This window comes from Xiphias gladius, chromosome 18, assembly GCF_016859285.1.
Source record: "Xiphias gladius isolate SHS-SW01 ecotype Sanya breed wild chromosome 18, ASM1685928v1, whole genome shotgun sequence".
In the NCBI taxonomy this organism is placed as follows: Eukaryota; Metazoa; Chordata; class Actinopteri; order Istiophoriformes; family Xiphiidae; genus Xiphias; species Xiphias gladius.
Genome location: NC_053417.1, coordinates 7,986,767 through 8,012,354, shown reverse-complemented (window position 1 = coordinate 8,012,354; position 25,588 = coordinate 7,986,767). Strand labels below are relative to the sequence as shown.

The 25,588-nt window shown below is 42.7% G+C and overlaps 1 protein-coding gene across 2 annotated transcripts; it reads left to right on the top strand.

Moving 5' to 3' along the window:
* Positions 1 to 24,257, top strand: epha2b (eph receptor A2 b). 2 transcript variants are annotated; one of them, XM_040152341.1, is made up of 17 exons: positions 1 to 241; positions 1,106 to 1,185; positions 2,754 to 3,402; positions 14,271 to 14,426; positions 14,766 to 15,125; positions 15,339 to 15,469; positions 15,787 to 15,958; positions 16,053 to 16,152; positions 16,841 to 16,896; positions 17,013 to 17,138; positions 17,819 to 18,004; positions 18,118 to 18,179; positions 18,389 to 18,598; positions 18,741 to 18,890; positions 19,032 to 19,225; positions 20,725 to 20,880; positions 22,270 to 24,257. In XM_040152341.1, exons 1-17 carry the CDS (start codon positions 70 to 72, stop codon positions 22,376 to 22,378), a joined length of 3,069 nt encoding a protein of 1,022 aa, XP_040008275.1. In that variant the 5' UTR covers positions 1 to 69; the 3' UTR covers positions 22,379 to 24,257. The 2 variants fall into 2 exon arrangements, with proteins under 2 accessions (XP_040008275.1, XP_040008273.1); XM_040152339.1 differs by having other exon boundaries at positions 17,819 to 18,016.
* The last annotated feature ends 1,331 nt before the right edge of the window (positions 24,258 to 25,588 follow it).

Below are 25,588 nucleotides of genomic sequence, written 5' to 3'. Positions count from 1 at the left end.
CACACACACACACACACACACACACACATTCCAGCAGGCGGAGTCCGTGACGTGCTGGGCCATTTGTGAATGAGCTGGAGCGCAGCGCTCACCTCGCAGAGCAGAGTCCCAGCCAGGTCCACGAGCGGAGAGAGAGGGGAAGGAAAAGTTTGCCAAATGGATTTCTTTGTTGGAGTCAGATCTTTGTTATTTTCCTATGTTTTCATGAACGGGTTAATACTGACAATACAGACTAACGAAGGTGAGTGTCTTTAAAAAAAGAACAAAACCAAAAAAACAAAAAAACAAAAATCCCAGAAGTTGGTTACCTTAAATCTGAAGAAGTGTATTAAAGTAAAGCACGCGTGCCATGCCGGGGAACTTCCTTTAAGGAACTTTAAAACCAGGAAACATTCTTTATTACTCTTGTGACAGTCGTGTGGTGTCTCAAAGTCTAATTTCATGAAAACGCTGTAACTGTAACAAACAGTTTCCCCTTGAGGTTTTGTATTGAATTATCAATAATCAACTGACTTGAGTGTGTCGGCTGCATGTGCGCCGCTCGAGGCTTCCATAACACCAGCAGGTGAATTCTGGAGAAAGCTTGTTGAGTTACACACGTCTCTGGAAGTTAGGGATCACATTTGAATCTCTTTTCCCCCCCGCTTGCATCAGCCTTGTATACGCAGTGTTCGTTTTATTTTATGTACGTTATTCATTTATTTTAAGACTCAGATATCCACCTAATCTGAACAAAGTTTAGCCGATGTAATATGTTATATAAGTAATAAATACATAAGTGAGTAAATAGATACACGTATAAAAGCACACCCAGTGTTTTGAGTTTCGAGTCTTTTTTTTTAAAACTAATTAAGGTGTTAGTTTTGAACAGCCTGAGCAATAAATTAGGTTGGTAATTATATCCTGTCAGCTTTGGGGTGATTGTGCAACAAACTTAAATTCACTGTCATTGGTAAATATCTTTCCATTTGTAAAAATCAAAAAATATTATCAATAAAGTCCGATGATTATCATCAATTCCAAGTCGAAACATGTCTTTTTTTTTTTTTTTGATGAGTTTGGAGGTTTATTCTCATGTACTGACTGTGTTCTCATGTCTTCACAGAGGTTCTTTTGGATATGAGGGCAACAGGAGGTGAACTGGGCTGGTTGACATGGCCCTTAGATCAGGGAGACAAGCCTGGGGTGAGTATTGCGCCGTCCTCTCCTCCAGCTCCCACTTTTTTCACTTGGAATTTGCCTTAGGATAAATCGGCATGGAAAAAAATGCACAGGAAGAGCCTGGATAACCTGAGAGCCTCCAGTTGCAAAATATTTGACCATTTGATTTGTGTGGTTAGCTGTTCAGTGGGCCTCGTGTGTATACATGTCACATTTCTATAAAATCTGGCAGTAAGTGCCTGGGTATGGATATGAGAAGGAGTTGTAGGATCATATCGGGAGTTGCCTGCAGAGCATGTCTGGACTACACCAAAGCTTCGCAGGCAGAGTAGCTGCTAGCTCTGAACTGGGAATACTTGTGGCTTTTTGTGGTTTCAAGGCTTCAGCTCCAGAATTGTACGTTAGAGAGCAATTAACTTTTAAAGTTTGCAGCATGTGGTACCTCTTTTTAGAGGGGGAGGGGTTTTTGATGGCACTAATCAGACAGAGCTACCTTTTCCCTTAAACCAGGGGAAAACGTTTATGTTCAGAGATGCGTCTACAGAAAAGCTGTATTATTTCATCCAAACACTGTGGTTATCTCTTTGCCAGTATACAAGAGGCCTGTGTGCCTTCTTCCATATTGCGGTTTCAAAGTAATGGGCCAGTCAGGCTCATGCAAATTTGCTCTAAATAGCCTTATTTGATGACTCAAAGGCATGTGCAGATGTGCCGTTCACATTGACTAGCCCAACTTCATCAAAGAGGTTTCACTGCTTAAGTGACCACTTTGACACTTAAGTTTCACTTTTTGCACCAATAAGCATCATGTGTTGTTATATTTTTTTAAGCTTTTTTGGAAACAATTTTTATTGTGCACATTTTCTCATGTAAGTGCCGTCACTTATGACAATTATTTTAAGTTTTAAAGGCCCCTCATAAAAAATGTTCACCAGCTGTTTAATAGAGGTTTTGGTTCTGCTGTTGTACATCAAGTTTATACACACAGCCACACACTCAGCAAAGCGCATTCCTTTAATTAATAGCACAGTGGCTGCATGAACAGAGCAGACCACAGGCTCTGCTCCTGTGGGGGCCAGTTGTTCCTCAAGAGCCAAGGTTGTGTTAAATCATGCTGTCACTTTTTTCAGAAATATCTGTGGCAGCATTTAGTATGCAAGCTGCAACACCATTTGGGGAAGATGCCAATAGTAGCAATGGCATGTGAAAGACTGAATTGGAAATAATTTGGTATGTTTGCAATGTCAGAAATGCGCTCCCACACAAAGTAATTGAGCTCGCTGTATTGTTATGCTGTAAAGGCTCATGAAGTGGAGTTCCCCATACTGCAGAAATGTGTTACTGCTTCATAGGATCGTTAAAATATTCAGGAGGAGTAAGTAGCGATGTGTGGAGCCACGGGCGACCCTTTACATGGACTGTTTTTGTTTCCAGGTTCAGATTACAGTGGTTGAACCATCATGTGAAGTGTTACGGTGCCCCTTTTATTTTTGCCTCCCTTATAGCTTTGGTTAAGCCCTGCATGCTTAGGGGCTCCCCAGAGGTCAGTGTTCGTACCTCTAACCTTGTTGGTTTGTGTGGTTATGTTTCAGTGGGAGGTCGTCCAGAGGACTCTGAATGGCTCTCAGTTCTATACCTATTCCGTCTGCAATGTTGATGAACCTGAGCAGGACAACTGGCTGCGCACCACTTTCATCCAGCGGCGTCCATCGGCTTCACGGGTTTTTGTTGAAATTCAGTTTATCGTACGTGACTGCAACTCTTTTGATGGTGCTTCACTGACCTGCAAAGAAACCTTCAACCTCTTCACATCTGAGTCAGATGCAGACGTGGGGACTACGTTCCGCAAGGGCCAGTTTAAGAAAGTGGCTACCATAGCTCCTGATGAGATCACCAGCAAAAACGAACTGCGCATCAACACAGAGACGCGGGTAGTAGAAAACCTTTCTCGAAAAGGCTTCTACTTGGCTTTTCAAGACATCGGAGCCTGCATTGCACTTCTCTCTGTCAGGGTGTTCTACAAAACTTGCCCGGCCACAGTGAAGAGCCTTGCATTGTTCCCTGAGACCGTGGCCGGAGGTGAAAATCAGGCTCTTAGGGAAGTGAGCGGGGTGTGCGTGGATAACGCAGTCAGCGAGGAGTTGCCCCGCATCTACTGCACTATGGATGGTGAGTGGGTGGTACCGGTTGGACAGTGTCTGTGCAGACCAGGCTATGAAGAAGTCGAAGACGCGTGTCAAGGTAAGGGTGTGTTCTTGAATCTTTTGTACTTGTCAAGGTCTTTCTGCCACCAGACACTTCATCCTCTCTGTATGTAAACCCAGGATGCAGTTCTCATGAGAATGTTTTTTTTTTTTTTTTTTTTTTAAAGATATCGTTTGGCATCAGTCAGCTTTTACCTTTATTTTAATTGCCATTGGTTGTAAAACAAGCCTTTATAGCAGCCTGCAGATATTTATCATAGGTGTTATTATCATTGTTCAGTGGAATTATCCCCTTGGCTCACATGGCCCCTCTGCAATGGAAGGAATGCTTAAGCCTACTTGTACATGTCCCGGCATCATCCCTGACCCTGAACTGATACCTATAAAATTAGGAAATGTGCTTTTGAGTTTTAGCTATGATCCTAAGTTATTCAGTTCTATGGAGAAGTTTGTATAAGCACAATTTGCTTGTGCTATAAAATGCTGCACCCTTGGTGTCATCAAATGCCCAAGTCCTGCACTGAGAAAAGCATCTGAGCTGCCAGCCACTTGTACCTACTGGTTTTTAAAACCTGCATGAACATGTTCATTTCTGTTACAGATCTGAAATAAAATTCTAAAATCTTCTTTAAAGCTAATTTTGTAGCGCAAAATGTGTACAAATCTTTTTTATAGTGTTTTATTTTGGTCACAGTCATGACCGACTTTGAAACCAAATATTTAAGTTGTTAAATGAATGTTGAAGTTATGATCAAACACTTCACTTATCACAACACCTCTCATAGTTCATAACTTACAGCCTGTTGCATCAGGTGATTTCGTGCTCTCTCATTATCATTTGTTCTCTTATCTTGATATGGGTGTGCTACGAAGTCTAACCATCACTCAGTCCTTTGACTTTGTAGTAGTTATGTTTCAGTTGTGTTTTAAGTCTTGCAAAGAAGGCTTTTTTGTTGTGGGAAGGGCTGTCAGAGTAACTGAAAGTGATGAAAGAAGCCGAGAGGCTACTGTACTGTGATGGATTAGTATCTTTTAAGGCTGGTCTGGGGGAGAGGGAAGAAGGCAGGCGGAAGCTAGTGAGCCTCACTGACTTTGTTCATCTCAAGCATTACAGAAAGCAGAGGCCCTCCTCGTGCGATCAGGCATGCCGACTACATATTCCCTTGTCTCTGCATCCTTCTCTCCCTCTTCGCCTCTGTTTTCACAAATTTGCTGAGCCTCAGCGATGGGTGTATAGTGTGACTCCAGCAGTGTATGTGAACATACAGCACAGGCTGGCATGCAAGGGCCTGTTGAGATCTGTTCAATGACAGAACACCTAAAGACAAATATGCGTGCTTGACCTGAAACACACTTACACAGGTATGAATGCTCTTAATCGCACTGTGGGACACACACCTTGGACTACAGTTGAAAACCCACATGCAGCCTGCTTGTAATAGATTTGCTTTCCCACTTAGTTTCCTTCCCATTAGCAACACCGGATAAAAGTGTTGAAGTTTTCTGTCAATACATCATTTTTAGCTGCAGGAAAGTGCCAGGTAAGATGATTAGAGAGGAGACGGAGGAGGAGGAGAGGAGGCAGGAAGGAATGAGAGAAAAGTCATACAAAATTGATAGAGAGGTTGTGTTTAGTGGAGGGGTGTGATTTTAAAACAGAGAGAGGTGAGGAATGGAATGTAAAGGTAGAAGAACAATGAAGAGCTGTGTTTCCCTGCGAGGCCGGAGGAGCCCACCTCCACCTCCACCTCTTGTCCCGCTTGGTTGGTACATTCCTGATCAGTTTGCCGAGGTGGAGCCTCCCAACATTACTGAAGACCTGTGGAATTCCGGGGGGGGGGGAATACAGGTCAAGCCTTCACATAAAAATTGCTAAACAAAGAAAACCCCCCGAAAAAACTAGCAAGATGAAGTCAAATGAGAGGTCAATTGTAGATGAAGGTGGACATGAATCACAGGGTTGCAGTGTAGGGTTGAGATGTATGGCTCAAGGGGCTTTAAACGGAATCTTGTACAGACACACAGTTAATCATTCTCCCAACTTCTTTCCTGTACTGCGTGCTGTTCAGGGGGAGACCAAAAAACTCCAATTGTGGTGGTTTTTCTTTCTTGGGTTGAAAGTTTCCATGTTCACTGATGTGATCACTCAGTTTTATGGCTCCTTGGCCCCGTAGGACCTATTAAAATAGAAATCTGACTTTATCTGGTTTTCGTCTCCGCCTAGTCATCACGACTCACTGCTGTGTGTTTTTGGCTTCAAGATCACTCGTCCAACAAACTGTGTATCTAGGCTCGTTTTTTCCTTAAACTCCCTGTTTAGGTATCTGTTGGTGGCATGTGGCGCTCTTCTCTTGGAGGCTGTCATTGCTCATACTAACTATAGAGACCTTCTCTTGGACAAACAAACTCTAAAGATATAACACATCACTTCCTGTGCCACAGAGACCTACCAGAGTGTTTGGAGCAGCAAATGTAAAAGCTTTTATGAACTGGCTGTAAATCATATCAGTCAGCAGAACTGAGGCACAAAACAGGCCTTTGTTTTTTATCTAAGCTTTACAGACTACTATAAGGAAGAATATTTTTTTCTCTCTCTCAATATACATAAGCATCAACTATAAAATGAATCGGAAATAGAGTAGGCACCTTGAAAGCTGTTTTTTAAGATTCATGTTTATTACCATGATCCTCACAAGACTGATGAAGGCTTTTTTTGTGTAATTCTAGTTTTTATTAATTATTTTGTTGTTTATATTTGTTTGTTGTGTATGTGCTTTTTTTCACCAACCCTTTCTCATACTTCACCAGCTGCTGCAGCAATAAGACTATATGTTATAAAATTTCTAGATTCTTATGAAATACAAAGATAATAACCATCTAACCCTGAAAGAAGTATTCACATCTTTTACTTAAGTAAAGGGTGTAAAATACTGTGTGTGTGTGTGTGTGTGTGTGTTTATGTAGCAACATTTTAATGTTGTAGCTGGTTGAGGTGGAGATCATTTTGTATAGTTTTTAATTTAATCTATATCAATGTATCATATTTATAATTTTGTTTGACAAACCTGGTAGCTATATTAAATTTAATAAGTAAAAAGTACAATATTTACTGAAACATTGTAGAGTAGAAACATTGTATCCAAAGCAGCATAAAATAGACAGTACAAGTACCTCAGTAGCACAGTACTTGAATAACTGTAATTAGCGTTTAAAAAACAAAGGATGCTTTTGACCTTCTTTGTGAGAAAATAAACATTCTTTTTTTCAAATTCTGGAAAAAAATCTGAAATTTTTTCAAAAATTTAAGCGGTTGGCCTTTAAACCCGACAGCAGCGCTGTGGGTTTCCACTTGTGACTCACTGTTGACACTGACACAGTTTACCTCCAATGCCTATCACGCCCTTCCTTACCCATAATCCTCCCTGGCACAATAGAACGGCATACCGTGTGTCAGCCCACAAAGGACCACTGGCTGCCCTGACTGGTCCTCTGGATTTTGTTTAACCGTCCAGGTCCACACCTCATCAGCCGCACTAAAGCCTCAGCAAATAGGGCTTAATCCCACATTATGGTTTCCACAAGGCTGTATTTAAAAAGGGAGACACAGTGTGGAATATTTGGACCGCTGAGAGCAGTTTTTATGTCTTGGAGAAAATGGCGTCTGGGAGGAACAACTGTCCACTGAGTTCCAGTAAAGCTATTATTCCTTTCGCCAAAGAGGTTCCAGTAAACTATTTTCTGTCTCCCCTTCCTTCCTTCTGCCTGTGTCTCCAAACTCATCCTTAGCTGATGAAACAAACAGTTGGTGACTAAGTTGTAGTTGTGTGACTGTTCGTTGTGGTGAGTGATTTGTATGGGTAGTAATTGACTTGGGTGTGTTTGTGCTTTTTAAGTGAAGTAACCACTGGGTCTGCTTTTTTGCCTTTGTGCAATCTCTCCTGCTGTTCTCTACCTCTCTCCCCAGATCCTCCCTGTCCCTGAAGAGTCTTTCTGTTTTAGCCTCAATTTCCAATTCTTGTCATAACTCTAGAGAGTACGGTCCAGACCTCCTCTACATGAAAAGTGCTCTGAGATAACCTCTGTTATGATTTGGCACTATATAAATTTAAATTGAATTTAAATTTAATTGAATTGTATTGTCTTGTATTTATTTGATAGTTTCTTATCTCAACACATAATTCCATTAGGGACATACAGTCCTTAATGCAATTTACTCAAGAAACAGAAACTGTTATGCAAGCTGTACCAAGTATAACAAGCTGACAGAAAAACAAAAAGTTTTTCCTTTATATGTTCTGTTCACTCTGTGAAATCACAGAGTGACTGATATTCTTGGCCGGATTTTTGGTGCAGGTCATGAATATGACACCACTAGAATTTAAACATCCCGTTTCACACGGCCCTGATGGAACTATTTAGACTGTATACAGTTCTCCTCTTGCTCTCTGAGAAGTACATTTCTTCACGACTAACTCGTAAAGATAAATAGAGGCTAAATTTGAACAATGCTGCCAATCAGAGAGTTTTCAGCGGAGAGGGACAGAGAAACAACTGGCTTTGTTCACATAGTGGTTAATGCATAAACATTTAGTGAAGGTGAAATGTAAGCTTTCAATTTTTTTTTTTTTTTTTTTGCTGAAGTTTTGGATTGGGATTGCTGATTGTTCTCTTGGAAATACATCCTACATAAACAGAGATCAAGTGTTTCATAGTGAATAGTCTTTAAATCTGCTCGTACCTGGAGCCAGCCGGTTCATCATAATCGCCCTAGACCCTTTAAATCCAAGGTCTTGTGCAATTTCAGCTTATCTGATGGGGAGTATACAAAGAAACATGAACATAGCTCCACATCTCAGGATCTCGGTGATTTGATTTAGTTGGTTTACGGTGGATTTCCCATAATGGAATCATCTCACTCCTGCAGGATAATCCCCACATTGAAATTTTCTGCTCAGCCGAATTCCCTCAGCTCATGATCTCTGTTGCCAGTCTCAGGGAAAAAAAAAAAAAAAAAGGTTAAGTCACTGACTTATTGGACAACGCTGCTCATTTAGATGCACAGGCTTGATATAACCTCTCTTTTTCTTCCTCGGCACTGGAAAGCCACTGTGATTACTTTGTATTTGTGGATTCCTCAGATCTCATGCCAAGGTAACGTCTGCCTAGCGGGCTGAACTTGAGGGAGTTGGTTAGATAATGGGGGGACTCTGAAGGCACTTTCAAGTGGTGTCATGCTCCGTCTTGTTGGGTCACGTTTTAGTGAACAGAACACTGGCAATTACTGCGAAGAAAATGACAGGAAATGTAGCAAAGCGGAGATCTGGTGGCCCCTATGGCTCTTTAATGTGGATTCGAGCAAATTGTCCTGTTGTGTGAACAGTGTGATGGTTGAGCCTCTGAGGTGTCAGAAAACATAGACATAACTTTTATGTCAACTATTATAGAAAATATGTTACCTTTGGATGTACTTGACACTGAAGCTAACGACATTCTATTTTTGCTGGATCGTTTACAGTGGAGACTGACAATGTAAACGTCAGTCTCCACTGTACGTTGAACCCACAGATGGTGTTTTTGATAGCTTATGATTAGAATCAATCGAATCAAAAATCTGACAACCGAGAGTGTGTATCCATGCGTTTTCAGTCTTAGCAAAATACAGATCAATCATCAATGCGTCCTTAAATGTATTTTGAATATTTCACAACACAACATCTCACATGTTATGACCTTATGTAGCTGATATGGTGAACTTGTTAGCAAACAGTAAAGTTAGCAGTACGTTACACATCCAACAGACACAGAGCAACATATGCATTAATTTGGAGTTTTGTTTCAGGTCAATGGGGGGGTTAAATCAAATATTCACTCTTCTTCCAGCACTGGTTTGACTGCCACCATTTCCTGAAAAAAAAAAAAAAAAAAAGATCTAGGCCCCCTACTTGCTAAATGGTTAACCAGCTAGCTGCTAATGGTTTTCATGAAAGCAGAATTTATGTACTAGAAAACCAAAATAATGAGTAAAATAGGCAAAAAAAGATGAGTAGAGCTGAGAGGAACTGCTATTTTTTTGTGTTAAAATTAAGTCACCTGATTTATTTTCTAAATGTCTGCCATTAGTCAAATAACTGAGCGTCAGCAATTCTTGGCTGTTTTGGCGTGTGTGTTGGTTGTGATGGGGAAGTTGGGACATATTTGCTCTTGGTGACATTCTGGAGCCTGGGGGCTGTGTGTATCTATGTGTGTGTTGTGGTGGGGGAGTCCAGAGCAATGTGAAGCTCATTGTATTGTACTGCTGGTGTGTGAGGTCAGCACTTTACTTCCACCATGTCAGTCACCCGCCCACCCCCCCACACCCCATCTCCCCGCCATCCCAACACACCACCCATCCACCCACCCACCCTTCACTGCTAACAGGACGAGCCCACAGCGGAAACCGGAGGTCACCTAATCCCTCGGTGACTCTCCGACCCGTTGGCTCAGGGCTTTCCATTGTCGCTCCACGCTCGGCGGCATCGCTCAGCCACTTTCCATTTTGTTGTCCTGCCTGATAAGTCATTTTGTTTATTGGTGCATTTGGTCCCACTTTGGCCCCTTCCCCTAACCAGGAAGTGGAAGGTCCTCGGCTTTCAGTGTGTGACCTGTTGTCTCAGTGTTGTGTAGTAAAAGGGTGTTGTGTTTGCCACCTGGCTGTCTGGATTTGACCGGCAATGTGGAGAAATGTGGCCAAATGACCATGACTGTGGTCCAGCTGAGCCCTCTGGAAGGTGTCTGTGACTTTCATGTCAGCCAGGATTTGTTTATTCAATGTATCTGCTTTCCTTTAGAACATGTTGAGCATGCTTTGTGTCTCCTTGAATCCACTTTTCACTGTATCCCTCCTCCTGTCTGTGAGCCTGAGTGGACAGAGAGAGTGAGAGGAGAAGGGGATCAGGGAATTTATTGTGTTTGTTAACAACCCCAGATGAAAGCCTGAGTGCAATTGTAAAACAGATGTAATGCCCTTACAGCTGCTCCATTGGTCAGCTAATCCTTTTGACTAATGCCCCCCCCCCACACGCACATACTTTCATCAGCCCCTACACCTTTACTGCCCCCTACTCCACCCCTTCCCTCCTCCACCTCAGTGACCCCTGGCTCATGTTACCAGCTCACCTCCCCCATCAGAGACCCCATTGTTCCACTACCATCCGACTCCCCCAAAATGCTAATGACATGTTGTCACCCTGCATTCAAACAAAATGACATGACATACTGCAATTATGGGTCTGACCAACTCGGGGATGAGAATGGGGGGATGGGGAAGAGAAGTGAAGTAGATGAGGGTACAGGCAAAGAAAGGACTCACTTGCATCCAGCTATATTTGGGGAGCTGCGCGGATAAGGATCAAGACATTATTTTTATAGTATAGTATAGTTTATAGTATTTAGTCCTTATGGATTTATTTTTCCAAGATGTTTTTTTGTTCACTGGCCATACTTCTGAATTTAACCTTCTTCCTCATGAGACAAGCCACCGGCTGCTACTGCAACTCTTTCTCCCTCCTCCTCCTCATTGCGAGCATGTGTTTGTTTTACTTGGCCACTGACTCCCTGTAAGCCATGCACAGTTTAACTCACAACTACCCTGAGGCAGACATGACCCTTCTGTCTTTTAGAAGCCCAGCGCCGGACTCAATTGTGGGGCCCCCCTACCACTTACCCCTCCGGACCTGAGGGCGATTTCTGTTGTCAAGCCACCATGTTACCCATTCATCCATATATCCAACCATACATTCATCACTGTCGTCATCTCATCCATCTTAACTCCTGCCGACAAACCGGGGGGGCTCTTGGGCGCTCCCACTCCAGAGCCACTCAGGCTCCCAGAATGTAACAGGCCCCTGCACCCACTCTCAATAAACAAACACAGAGCCACTCAAGGTGCATGGGTCCTCTCAAATGACAAACTGTTCCTTGCTCTGTAGCAATAGGGAGGGAAAAAGTGGCTGGTCTAAGTTTGTCAGACTCAGAAGAAGACTTGTGTTTCAACTTAGAAGAGGCTTAGAGACTTTTGTTTAAGAGAGGGAAAGTGTTTATCTCAGAAGCCCCCTCCCCTTTAGGTTTAGGTCCCGCGTTCATGTTGGGTCAACACATTTTGGCTTCCTTTTCGGTTATTATTCTGTCTCAGTACTCTGGTAGTCCTAGCACTGGTTCTTCTCTTGGTCACGCTCCCCTGTGTTTCCATGCTTTGATTGGCTGCTTTAGGAAGGAAGGCTGCGTCAGCCTCACGCTTCCTGCTTCCTGTTGTGTCCAGCAACAATCCAAAGTCCCCCTCCACCTTCTCCATGGAACCAGGAAGTTTCCTTTCACCGCTCTTTGCTCTTTTGTCGAAGAATCCTCTTGTTAAATACCTCAGCAGAGAGTCATCTAGTTTCATTTACTATCACTGTGGTCATATGTTCAAGATGTAAAAACTCATTCACCTTTATATCAGAGAACTCAGCTGAAAATGAAGAGGCAGTGAAGCTGCTCTGCTACAGGCCTCCTGTTGGGTGGTGTGCACTGGAATGCTTCTTGATTATAGAGGCAGATCACAGCGTAAGGCCATCATCTCCGCAGGCCTGACCACAATGAATCGCAGCCGGCACTGTAGCGCCAAAAAGAGGCTAGTCCTCCTCTATTCAGTTGCCATGTGGCATCTTGGCTATTCCCATCTGCAACGCTTGTGTGTGTATGTTTTTTCTTTCAGCACTTGAATGGCATGGCATTCTCTTTGCCTGCTGGTCAGTGGTGAATAGCAATGTTAATGGGTTAGCTGGGAGCCTTTTAGTGAGGACTGGGAGGAGAGAAAGGAGGGGAGGAAGGAATTTGGGGATTACGAGGAGTAGAGGTAGGGGTATGAATCGGGGTTTGAGGCAGCAGCTGTTCCCCCTTCTCAATGGAAGAGTTCACCCTGGCCTGTCTCTTTTCTTCAGCCATCAGCCGGATACAGTATTCCCATCTCTCCTTCTTGAACCTTCTGTTCCTTCATACCACCTCTCCTGTGCCTCGTGTGTGTTAATGAGTAGCAGTGGTTGTTAGTGAAACAGCTGCCCAAGACAGAGGAGATGTTGTCTTTCAGGGACGACTGAGTAACATCTAAGCCTATTGGACAAACTTACAAATACTTCTCATGCTGAGTATGTTTCTTTCCACCATCGTTGTCGTTCTCTTCAGTTAATACTCACCTCTTCACAGGAGCTCTGCCGCAACTTGGTGAAACACAATGATAGAAAAAAGCCGAAGGTGGTCGAAGTGAACCACATGGTCAATCGAGTAAATCCTCTTGATATGACTTAAATGAAGCGGGAGCTGCGCGCTTTCTGTGTTGTGTGTGGTTACTTGTGGCTTCCAAAATGAACTTCATTCAACTGAACCACAGTGAAAGGCAGAATGTGATATTATCTTTGTGCTTGGCTCCGCTTCTCAGATTCCTCCTCAGCTGGAATCTGACATCGAAACTCCATTTGCCTTTGACTTAATGTTTCATTGCTTCTCCCTGGTCACTGGCATGAACTTCAATCTCTTGCTATGGATGCTTCATTTCAATTGGCTATCATTTTCTCTTTCTTGTTTGATCTCTCCCAAGCCATGATCTTCTTCACTTACATTCTTCCGTTCTTTTCTCTCTTTTCTCTTTAACTTCTGTTGTCCTTTGGCAGTTGGCCATTGTCAACATCTTATGACATCTGTCATGAGCAGTTTAAATGCCCCATGCAAATGACTTGGAGGGAAGGAAGGAAACTTGTGTGTGTGTGTGTGTGTGTGTGTGTGTGTGTGTGTGTGTGTGTGTGTGTGTGTTTGGCTGAATTGACTTGGAAGAGGGACATGAACAGGTGACAGGCAGCAGACATAATCCGTCTTCTGATGTCAGATTTACCCATGTGTCCACGGGTGTGCTTTGCATACATGTATGTGTATTTTGTGCATACATATGGGTGTGGGTGCATGTGTGCACTGCATACATGAGAGTGTGTGTGTGTGTGTGTGTGTGTGTGTGTGTGTGTGTGTGTGTGTGTGTATGAATGTGTGATGGTGTGAGGACATGAGCAGCGGCCGTTGGAATGCTCTTGCAGAGTTTAAAGGGGGGGGGCGTCTCATTTTCACTCTCCTTTATGGTGTGCTCTCTCAGAAATTTCACACCGTATTAGGTTTGTATTTCACCACTGCTACACACAGCTGGATCCTCTACCTGCATTTCTTTATTCCGAGGTGGACATGTGAAATTAGGTGTCATCTTATCTAGGCGATACAGTTTCAAAAGTCTGCATGTGGGTCTCTGAAAGAAAAAATAGACGGTTGAGTGGAAACGGATGCTCTGCATAAAGCTGCTTCACTTGTAAATCTTGTAGCTTTCTTGACTTGTGTTGCCTTTATTTCTCTTGTCTCACAGCATTGAAGACAGACTTATTATTTTGGAATGTGGGATGACAGGTTGTGTTTGTTGAGAGAGAGAGAGAGAGAGAGACAGTAAGAAAGCAACAGCAGAGGGGTTTATTGGTTGAAAAAGTAAAGAGTGGGAGTGCCGGCTAGGCAGGGAGTCTACGTTTTTGTTTTAGGGCCGGGCTCATGTGAGCAGTGTCTTAGCAGGAATGGACAGTATTTTAATGAGTAGAGTCAACAATGTGCAGAACCTTGCCTCTATTTTTTCCTCCCATATCTCCGTCACTTGTCCAAATCTGACCTTTAGCCTTGACATAATAACATGTCCACTCACCCTTGCTGTCTTTCACGCAAGGTGAAAAGTTCACAGCGTTACTGATCTTTCAAAGAGGCTTGAATGATCTGGAGGAACTGGCTATGCACTGTGTCACATGGGATGTTGCCTGAAGTCACTATTGTCCTTTTTCACCTGTTTATGACAATGCCTTTTTGTGTTTACAGAATGTGAGCCTGGCTTCTTCAAAGCCGCAGCATCCGGTGACAAGTGTGAGCCGTGTCCTGCCAACACCCAGAAGCTGGACTCCGGCGCTTTGTTTTGTCACTGCAAGGATGGCTTTTACCGGGCCCCAACTGATCCCCCTACTGGACCCTGTTCAAGTAACGAATCCACTTGATCTCTTATGAGAACTTGAATTAACAAAACTTAGGCGCACTAGCCATCAATGAGCTACCAAGTAACGTCACACCTGAGTTTCCTAGTGTGAACTCCGACTAGCTTCGACCTAGCTTCTATAGGATGTGCAGGGATTAAATATTCTTTTCTTTTTGCATATGCTTTCCCTGCAAATATTAGTAAATAGTTTAAAGCAGCACACTTTTTTAGACTTTCTAATGTTACTGTCATGTGAGAAAGGAATTCCCCACATTTTGCTTCCTTTGGTTCTTCTCTTCCCTGTTTCTAACATCCCATAACCTTCCTCAATATGTGTTCATCAGGCCTCCCCTCTGCCCCGCGAGACCTTTTGGCCACTACAACCCAGCTCTCCGCAGGAAAACTCCTCCTCTCTTGGAGCCCACCTGAAGACACCGGTGGTCGAACTGACATCACCTATAGTGTTGAATGTCAGCGATGCGAGGCCATTGTGTGCCAGCCCTGTGGAGAGAAAATCCGCTATGAGCCGGCCAGCGCGGGCCTGACTGACACCAAGGTTTCAGTGAGTGAGCTGGACGCTCAAATCAACTACACCTTCACCGTGGAGGCACATAGCGGGGTGTCGCTGTTCGGCATTCAGGCAACACCAGGGGCTAATAGACCACCATCCACCAGCGCTCTGACTACATCTCTGCACTACACAGGTGAGTGCTGCCGATATGAGGCAGTGGAGTGATGCTATCTGTGCCGCAGTAACGAGAGATGCTATCTGTGAGGTGGTGACTGCTCTGTAAGTCCAACCGTGCTGCAGAAATGAGATGAACTGTCAGATTGCATCATTGCTGCCATATTTTTCAGATTTTTTGAGGTTTTTACATCCCAAAGATACTGAAGTATTCACTGCCCTCTGTCCCCAGATCCCCCCAAGATTACCACTATGCGATTGGTTGAGAGAACCTCCACCAGCTTGTCCCTTTCCTGGGATGTATCCCCAAGACCACGGGTCCAACCCCGGCCCATCCGCTATGAACTTACCTATCGCAAGAAGGTTTCCACTCTTGTTTCCTCTTCTGCTATATGTTGAAATGAAAAAGTTCATTTTATGTTGTATTCTACATTTACCACTATACAAGTTTAAAGCTGCTTCCAAGATATTTAATTTTTAAAATTTCAACAGACAACATTTTAAGGTCAGAGCTTGCGATCTGACCATCATCATGATTTAAACCTAAATTTAATCAGCAGAAACTTATAGGAGACAAACATTACAGAACTGGCTATGCTAAAATTGAAAACGTGGCCTGCATTTTCAGCAGTAAGACTTGTACTTTTTACTGAATTTGTCTCCCTTGTTCTGTTTCCCAGGATGATAACCTGGATGTGACTACGTACATTGTGCTCATACTCGAGAAGAACTCTGTACAGATCAGTGATCTGGCCCGTGGCACAGCCTACCTGTTCAGGGTGCAGGCCCTTAATAGCGATGGCAGTCCTGGAGGCTCCAGCATGGAGGAACAGTTTGAGACCTCTTCGGAAGGTACAGAGGAAAACCACTTTAGAGGAAGTTTCACTTACTTTGTTCAAGAATGGGATTTCTCTGATGTGTGCCTACGCTTTCTTTATCTTTCCAGTACCCCTTACTCAAAACAACACAGCAGTCGTCTTTGGTGCCGCAGTTGGAGGAGCAGCTATGTTGCTCATAGTGGTCGTGGTCCTGTTCTTACGCAGACGGTCAGTAACTGCCCCCCTCTGCTGCCCTCCCTGTCTTTCTGTCCTGTTAATCAGTTAGAATACGCCCCCTTCACTGGCTTCCTCTCTCATTATTCTGCCCTTCCTTTGTGGAGCCTCCAAATGGCCTTTGCATTCACTCTCTCCTCACCTCTCTTTTTCTCTCTTCCTTTAGCCACCTTTCTCTTTTTATCTGGATCTGTGTCCCAGCACTCACTAGGGAAGAATTTGTGTTGAATGTGCTTTGTCATTGCTCAGTGGTTATATTCTAGTCAGCATTAGAGCCTTTGAAGGGAAATTGTTCCAGAGTGGTACATTGTTGGTGATAAGAGGCGCTTGGTTCTTTCTGTACTAGACTGTACTTTGTAAAGGTGACCTGGGCCTGTACTGTAGCAGACTGTGGCCCATCTGTACACCTCCCTCCCGCCTGTTTGTCTGTCTTTCACTCTTTAAATCAGCTTGGCAAACACTGTCTATCGTCAGCCTTTATCAAAGGTCCGCTTCTCTCTGAATGAACGCTTTGCACCAGCGTCGGAATCCTTTTGAAAGCCTTAGAACTTCTAAAAAAAATGGTTACAAAGGTTGTTATCTGCTACTGATATTAAATTAGGCACATGATATAGAGAAAAAAGTCCATTTGTTGTTTGAAAGTGGAATATTCATTTGCATATGGGTTTTCTTTTTTATTCAGGAAAAGAAACTCTCACACCAGGCAAGGACCAGAGGACACCTACTTCTCAAGCTCAGGTAGACAAAAAAATCTCTCTCTTCTCTCTATTTCACTTTATTCAGTTTATTTTATTAATATAAAATTTAAAAATTAGTTTATTCACATAAAACAATCTTCCTTCTTTTTCTCACAGAGCAATTGAAGCCTCTAAAGACCTACGTGGATCCACATACTTACGAGGACCCCAACATAGCTGTACTAAAGTTTGCCACTGAAATCCACCCCAGCCACATAACCAAACAGAAAGTCATTGGAGCTGGTGAGTGACAACCCTGCTGAGACAATCTGTTGTTGGTCTTAACCCTGTGATGTTGAAAGATTTTTCAAAGTTTTCTGTTTACATTCAGCATTTTCCACAGCTTAAGAAGCTGACTGACAGTGGTTACTTTAGTGGGATTAACATCTATCTGGCTGAGTTCTCACACAACAAGTTGAGACATTTTGTTGTGTGGCAACTCTTGGCTGCTGGATGTATGTGTTTTGGCTCACGTTGATTGATGAACAATTACACAAAGAAAGTGTTGCAGAAACAGTATTTTGGAAGGATATCGCAGCACCTTCCCGGACCCTGCCCAGATCTTTTGTACATGATGCGTTTATTCAATTGCGACCACCTTTACCCTTTGAACCAACTATTTTTTTTAACATTCACCCCCTCCCCAGATTCCCACGACCATGCCCCTCCTTTCTCCTCATGTGACAGCTGATTCCCATGCTCCCACACCACAGGCCATCCACCAATTATACAACGTAGGCTCTGTCTCTCAACACCCAGCCAGAACACACCTTTATGAGAGAGCCCCAGGCAAAACTTTCCTATTTTCACTCTGTTGCAGAGCAAACCCATGCAGCTAGAAACCTAAGAAGACAAATCAAACACACATTAATCTGATATCCCCTTCCTAAATCAATTATCCCATTGATGTTTTTTTCCTGCAGGGGAGTTTGGCGAGGTGTACCGTGGTATTCTGAAGGTGCCAGGGAGGAAAGAGGTGGCAGTGGCTATCAAGACGCTGAAGCCGGGCTACACGGAGAAACAGAGGCAGGACTTTCTGGGTGAGGCCTCCATCATGGGCCAGTTCTCCCACCAGAACATCATTCGGCTAGAGGGAGTGGTCACCAAATGTAAGGATTTCTGTGAGTTTTGCTACTTTTTAAACTTAAAACTCTCATTATTTTCTCACCTGATTTTTGGGCCAATTCAGGCACGTAATTATTTGTTTTTTGTGTGTGTGCAGTTAAACATGCCATGATCGTGACTGAATACATGGAGAATGGAGCACTGGACAGGTACCTTAGGGTAAGTCCATCACATATCATTTTCGATGATGGAAATGTCTCTACTACGACTATTGCCGCAGTGATGATACACATATTTGCAAACTGGAAAACTGGTCTATTTCTGGGCTGTGATCTGTTTTTTCATTTTGAATTGTACAATTGCGTCTATGTATCTTTCTGTTTTGGTCACAACACTAAAATGAATCTGTGCTTGCGTTCTCCCATCAGGACCATGATGGTGAGTTTTCCTCCTTCCAGCTGGTGGGCATGCTGCGCGGCATTGCTGCAGGCATGAAGTATCTCTCTGACATGAGCTACGTTCACCGTGACCTGGCTGCCCGCAACATCCTTGTCAACAACACCCTGGAGTGTAAAGTGTCTGACTTTGGCCTGTCCCGGGTGTTGGAGGACGATCCTGAGGGGACTTACACGACAAGTGTAAGTAGATATCAAACACCCTGTTAGCTTTAAGCAAAAACATTCACCTCAGTCATCTCAAAGCAAGGTACAGAATGGTACTAAAGGCTTGAGTTCTTTTGGTGTTTCTCTGTCTCTAATTTGAAGCATTTGTCTTGAACAGGGAGGTAAGATCCCTATTCGCTGGACAGCTCCAGAGGCAATAGCATACAGGAAGTTCACCTCAGCTAGCGATGTGTGGAGCTTTGGCATCGTCATGTGGGAGGTCATGGCTTTTGGCGAAAGGCCTTACTGGGACATGAGTAACCATGAGGTGAGTTTCAGTATTTACCGTTTGCACTTTCCTCTGAGGTTTTGCTGTTAGAGCCAAATTTTAACACAGATCTTCTATCACTGATTGCAACTGACCAATGAGAAGCTAAATCGAATTAGTCACCCCCTTAATTGCTTGCAGGTGATGAACGCTATCAACGAGGCTTTTAGGCTGCCGGCGCCTATGGACTGCCCCTCAGCTGTTTACCAGCTGATGCTGCAGTGTTGGCTTCAGGATCGCTCCAAGAGGCCACGTTTTGGAGACATTGTCAGTCTGCTGGACAAGCTGCTGCGGAGCCCAGACTCCCTGAAGACCATTGCAGACTTTGACCCACGGTAGGTTTTATTTACACACCAGACTAAAAGGCTTGAAATGCATGTTTTTCCAGTGCTAACCCTACAGTAGCTGCCACTATCAGCAATCATTTTTTTTGACACAGCCCTGTCAGCACAATGTTTGCAATACAGCTAATATAAATTACATTTTTAGTTTCACTTCTGCTACCTCATTTTGTACTCTTGTTTCCCCTCTGGTTGATATCTACTTATGTAGCATAAAAATCCTGTTATTAATAAGCACCCAAAGTCATTTGGAAGGGGAACTTTTCTCAGCTTTAGAAAGAGCTCTATAACTTCTTAAAGAAACAGCAGTAATTTCAGCACATTCTGCTTTGCTGGAGCCAGAGCTGTAAACTTTGACTTGAGTCAGACTTAAGTCACAAAAGCAAAGACTTAACACTTCACTGTTGTGAGACGTGAATCAAGACTACCTAAGGACTTGACTTAAGCTGTGAAAGGATAAACATTAAAATCTTACTTTTTCATGTAAAAATGTTTGAGCGATGAAAACGAAATGTCAGCAGGCCTTGTGTATCCACACACGTTGAATGTTTAATTACTAGGCCTGTGCACTATAGGGACTTGGTCTGCGCAAATGTATGTAAAAGCACTTTTAAAAGGAAAATCAAATGCTAAAGTGTCATTTTAAACGTCATCGGAGACTAATATACTTTTAAAGATATGTGCCTTTGGACTTTAGCAAGAGTTGATACTTAACTTGTGCTTGTTTTTTTGTTTTTTTTTTTTTTTCTTTTTCAATAATTTAGCGTTTTTAGGACCATGCCACGACAACACCCCGTACATGTCTCATTTGAGTTGAGACTTGACTCTTTGTCTCTCCTGTTTTGAAACTTGATGTATTTCGACAGACAGGGGCTTGTCTCAACTGACTTGAGACTTGACTTGGACTCGTCTTGATTTACTTAAAATTTGATTTGGACTTGTCTTGCCCAAGGTGCAACTTGACTTGGACTTCTTGAAAGACTTGAAATTTGACTTGGACTTCTCTATTGACTGGAGACTTGACCAGGACTTGCTCGCACAGACATTAAAACAGCTCTAGCAGCAGCGCCCAATTTACCTTAACTTAAAAAAGTGCAGGGTATATTTAGGGTAGTTTTGGGGGGGAAAGGGGAACAGCTTTAAGAAGGTCTACTTAAAACATTAAAAAGGACATACCGACACCTTGCCTGTCAGGCTAATGGAAGGGATGTGTGTGTACTCCTGGAGGAACTTTAAAGCTCTTTTGTATGGGATTATATGAACGCAAATTCTCCCTTTTGTGAGGGAGCATTAAATCCAGAAATGGTGAGAAAGGACAAAAGGCTGTCATGCTCATATCTTAATCGGCTCTTGCCCTGACTGCTCCAACTGGGTTTCTATCACCATCTTGTTTCCAGCACAGTAATCGCAGTCCTCAGTCATCTGCCTTTGTTGTGGGAAGGCCTGGTGATCATTATCATTTGGATCTACTTTTTTTTTTTTTTTCCTTGCAGTGTATCCATCCGCCTGCCAAGCACCAGCGGCTCAGACGGTTCCCCCTTCAGGTCGGTGTCTGAGTGGCTGGAGTCCATCAAGATGAGCCAGTACAGTGAGAACTTCACCTGTGCTGGGATCGTCACAATGGACCAGGTCCTCCAGATGAAGAACGAGTAAGTGGGACATGATTTCAGATTTGGTGACACCACATTAAAACAGTTTGGATCTATTTACTTAATTTACTTGTTAAATATATTTTTTTGGCAAACAAGAGGGACATTTGGTTGTCAAATTATACCACAAATTAAAACCAACGTACTGCACAAATAGGCCTCCCTCCCCAAAATGAAGTCTGTTATGAACTTCCCTCCAGTAGTTTATGTACTGGTTTTCTGACAAATGTTGCTTTTTAACAGCCAGCAGAATAGTTTGTGCACAATATAATCTCTAACCTCAGTTACAACTTGAGAATTATTCGAGATGGAAAAAATAAAGGAGGGAAGGAGAAGGAGTCGGCTCATTTGTGGTAGGCTGGTGGTGGTGGCTTGCGGTCGCTGCTGTCCTTATTCTTCTTGCCTCTCTCCATTCTTTCTCTCATCCCTCCCTTCACCCACACACACTAGATGCCCTGGGCAGCACTTTTGCTTGAGCCCCGAAAATCACCAGTTTTGCCTGTTTAGGTCAAAGGCCTTTTGTGGCTTTTTCAACATTAAAGGAGGGAAGGAAGAGGAGAGAATAGCTTGTGGAGTAGGAGCAAGGAGATTAAGGAACTGAAATAGATGGATGAGATTTGAAGCCCCATAGTCGGCATGTTTGTACTTCTAGAAAGATTGAAGAGGTGTACTCAGAGTGTACCCCTTGAACTTATCACAGGATAGTTTAGGCAATTGGATCTTCTCAGATGTGTAGGAGAGCCAAGCAGGAAATTTAATGAAATGGATTCAAGCCTAACCACATGACCAGCCAAAAGGACCCCCTCCCCCCACCCCCCTCCTTCCTCTGCCATGGTATATGTATCTCAGTCTCAGTTGGTCTTGTTCATGATTTGGGGGGAGGGGCAGACTGTAAAGCAGGCGACAAACCCTTTTGAAGTATTTGTCATACAGAATGGTGTGATTTCATGGCCCCATGTTTCCATCTCATGGCATCTGGTAGCACTCTTGGAAAACCAGCAGTTATTTACAACCCACCTTCTGCTTGCCAGACAAGTGATTCATGGTCAACAGGGAGAATCCTCGTTAAGTAATTAAGGCTTTGACTTTGCAGGGATTTTGCATCCGTGCTCATGAAGAGTGAAACCCCCAGTATTATCCTTTGTTGGGCAAAGATAAATTGAAACCTTTGCAGATTACTAACTTGGAAGCCAGCCCACCTAACTGAACTGGTTCTGCAATCAAGGTAGACATGACTGGAGTTAGCTTAAGGCTGGCATTTGGATGAGTCAGTGATTACTTCAAGGCTTGAGAGGCAGAAGGATATGCGTGAGAAGTGTTGGAACAAGTCCAAAGTGTAAATCCATGTACAGCTCCTCCTATACATACTGTCATGTCTCTCTTTTACAGGGATATTAAGAACATTGGTGTGAGGCTCCCTGGCCATTTGAAAAGAATTGCCTACAGCATCTTGGGTTTAAAGGACCAGACTAGCACCCTGAGTGTGTTTGCAGTGTGATCCTGACAACGAAAGGAATTAAAATCGGGCACTGAAGCAGGCAGCCCTTTGAACTCTAAGATGAGCTGGAGCAAAACTGCAGGGACGGCGTTGGATCGGCAGAACCAAGAGGAATGTCATGCCATCCTTTGGGGCCGACTGAATCAGACTGACTTACTGTACATTTTTAATTTCTTCAACATATCTGCACGGGAAAGGAGCAAATATACAGCAATAGATGTATCAATTAGACTTTGTATATTTAGATATCTATTTTTATTATCCATGTCTTCTGTACAGATACAGTTCATTGCTCATGCATTTTTTTTTTTTCTTCATTTTGCATTCCGGCTTCATAAAAATCAACAATCAAGCCAGTTCTGGGAACAGCTTCAGCTACAAAATTTCACCCAGAGCTTGTTTCATCCAGTTTCGAACAAACAAGGGAAACGTAGTAAGTGTGATAGTATGGGAGCAGTGGAATTCAGCCCCGGCACAGTTTATGGTTGGTGCTGATGTCACAGCGTCTCCCTTTAATTGGCACTTTGGTCCATGTCCTGTTAGACCAACGAGGATGGAGTGCTGAGAGGGCTGAAATGAGCTTGAGCTGGCCCAAAGTTAAAAAGACAGTGTTGCTTAGTTGTGTAAACACAGACTGACCTGGTGTTGTTATTGCCCTTCTACTGGCTCCATGCTGAAATGAAGCTATAATCATATAAGTGATGTTAGAATATATCAGGTACTCTTTGTGTACAGATTCACTTTTTTTTCTTTGTGTTTGGGTGATTACCGAAAATATTGGGATTAAGAATTTATAATGTAGCACTTGGATCAAGAATCACAGGATCTTGGTTGGTCACAGAATTGCAAGAAAAATGGTGACCACACACAAATTCCTGAACTAAAAGAAGTGGCATCAAAGTGAGAAATTGTGTAAATTAAACAAGTTTTAATTGGAGTGCAGTACGCTGTTTGTAGCGTGCCAGTAATGAAGAGGGAGATAGTGAGGTTTGCACCCCCCCCCCCAAAAAAAGAAAAAAAATTCAGGATAATGAGTTTTATTGTGGTTGAAAGGATTTCATACTTAATAATAGTTTGTTTTGCAATTTCAATGTCTCATTTAGTTTTGTAGAAGCTATACAAATATTCATTCATATTTCTGTTGGTTTGAGTAACATGTTGACGGGATTAAACTAGACTGTAAATGAAACGATATGCTTTGACAATTAAGCACTCGACTTGTTCTAGACATTCTAAGACATTTTGAAGTGCCTGTTTGTGGGAGAGCAAGTTTGCTTCTGTCTGTTTTAATGAAGCGGCTCTCCAGTGTAGTGGGAAGTGTAAAGTGGACAGTTTCCCCCGGTGCTCTTCTCTTAATTGATGACTGCAAATCGTTGTGTTACTGATGTGCACCTTCCTCTACTTGAATTTCTACTGTATTTTCAAATGTATCTATAATCCAATCGTAGCCAATAGACCCGTCTTTGGAAAAGGGATTTTGTTTTTTTATTACTCTGGTTTACTGGTTGCAATTACACTTTGTACATTTTGTATGATTTCACTATTTGCCATATTACCAAACAGATTTTTTTTTTTTTTTTTTTTGAAGTTCCCATCGCTTTCCTCCAAAACAATGATTACTCCTTTTGCTGCCTTTCCAAACATTTTGAGAGTTACGTCATCAAAGAGCAAACTCCTTCCCTTTTGCCTGTTGTTTTATACTGTATTTAATAGTCTATTTATTTTTTACTTTTATTTATTTATCCTGATAAACACTGAGCTGGGATTATAACTGAAGGTGCTCTCTCATTCATAATAATAAAAAAAAAAGCTGTAATGTCCCTCTTTTTTTTCCTGAAATATTCACAACTGAGATTGCTTTCATTGCATTTGTGGAGCAATAAAGTCTTAAATTGAATTTAACAACGCCTGCTGTATGATTGAAACAAAACAGAGCAGAGGAATGTTTTTGTTTGTTTAAAATGGTGCCAGGATGTTTATACTTCCACCTGGATATCCCAACGATGCTGCTGGATGGTTAAAGTCCACAGTTGGAACCTGTAATAAACATGTAAGTGCTTCATTACCTGCGGGGGAAACGCACACACACGCGCACACACACAAACGCGCACACACATACTGTACATACTGTACAAAACACTCATTCAATACTTATCAGATTTCCACTCTCTAATCAAATTAACCATGAGATAAAAGTAAACTTGAACATCTCAAATTTAGATCTGATGCTTGTATTTATAAAACAGAGATCAGACCGTGATCTGTCATTTGATTACTCTTGCCTTGGGAAATGACCCGTAGGGTGATATCAGATGCTCTTCTCCCATGAACTCTTCTGTTGCATCACAAAGTCGAACGCAAAGGTCAGAATTTCTCTCTTACTACTTGGAAACATTGAGTGGAATGGCCATTTGGATAGGACTTCTGAGTAGGAAACTATGGACAAGAAACATAACATTTTCAGAGACATTGCTCCTTTATGGTCTCTTTATGCCGAGCTTCACTATTCATAGTTTCCACCTGCTTATAATCCTGACTGCCTAAATAAAGTTTCAGCATTGAAAGCAACAAAACACCTGTGTGGTGAATGGTTAAACATGAGACTGAGTACTTCATGGTCAGTAGTTTGTTCACAATTAAAGATAATTCCAGTTTATTACTACTTGGGTTTTACTTTCATAGTTTTATACTAATATAATAGGCCCTTTTTACACACATTTTTACATTTTGACTTATACTATTGAAAATCAAAGGTGTTAGTGTGACAGTGACCCAACATGCAGGATAAGAGACCCTAAACCGGATGTAGTTAAGCCTTCATTAATTTTATTATTTAGACCTGTGCTTTTCCTTTCAAATAAAGGTGCTTAGAGAATCTGGCTAAACTGTTGGCTTGTTCACAACCTGTCTCTGATTGACACATAGAGGTCAGACGTCAGACGACATCTTATTTGGGGTACCTCCAATGCCTGACCCTGACAGGAATGCAGCATACCAAACAAGTCCTCCAACCCAAACGACCATATAGGTTGCTTGTGCCTAGGCCCTGATGCAACCTATAGGAGTGTTTTTCTGTATTAGTCTCCTTACAACGGCGGGAGATATGCTACAGATTACCTGCAAAAATCAGTGTTGAAAAATAAATATGCTAACCCTCTTACAATGTGACAATGCTATGGCTTGGATAGGTTTAGAAACAAAAACTTTGTT

Bases quoted from the DNA above. Each gene is read 5' to 3' on its own strand.
- epha2b (XM_040152339.1), top strand. From the start codon at position 70: ATGAGCTGGAGCGCAGCGCTCACCTCGCAGAGCAGAGTCCCAGCCAGG. The intron at 17,139-17,818 runs GTGAGTGACAAC...TTTTTCCTGCAG, and splicing joins ACAGAAAGTCATTGGAGCTG to GGGAGTTTGGCGAGGTGTAC. The intron at 18,599-18,740 runs GTAAGTAGATAT...TGTCTTGAACAG, and splicing joins AGGGGACTTACACGACAAGT to GGAGGTAAGATCCCTATTCG.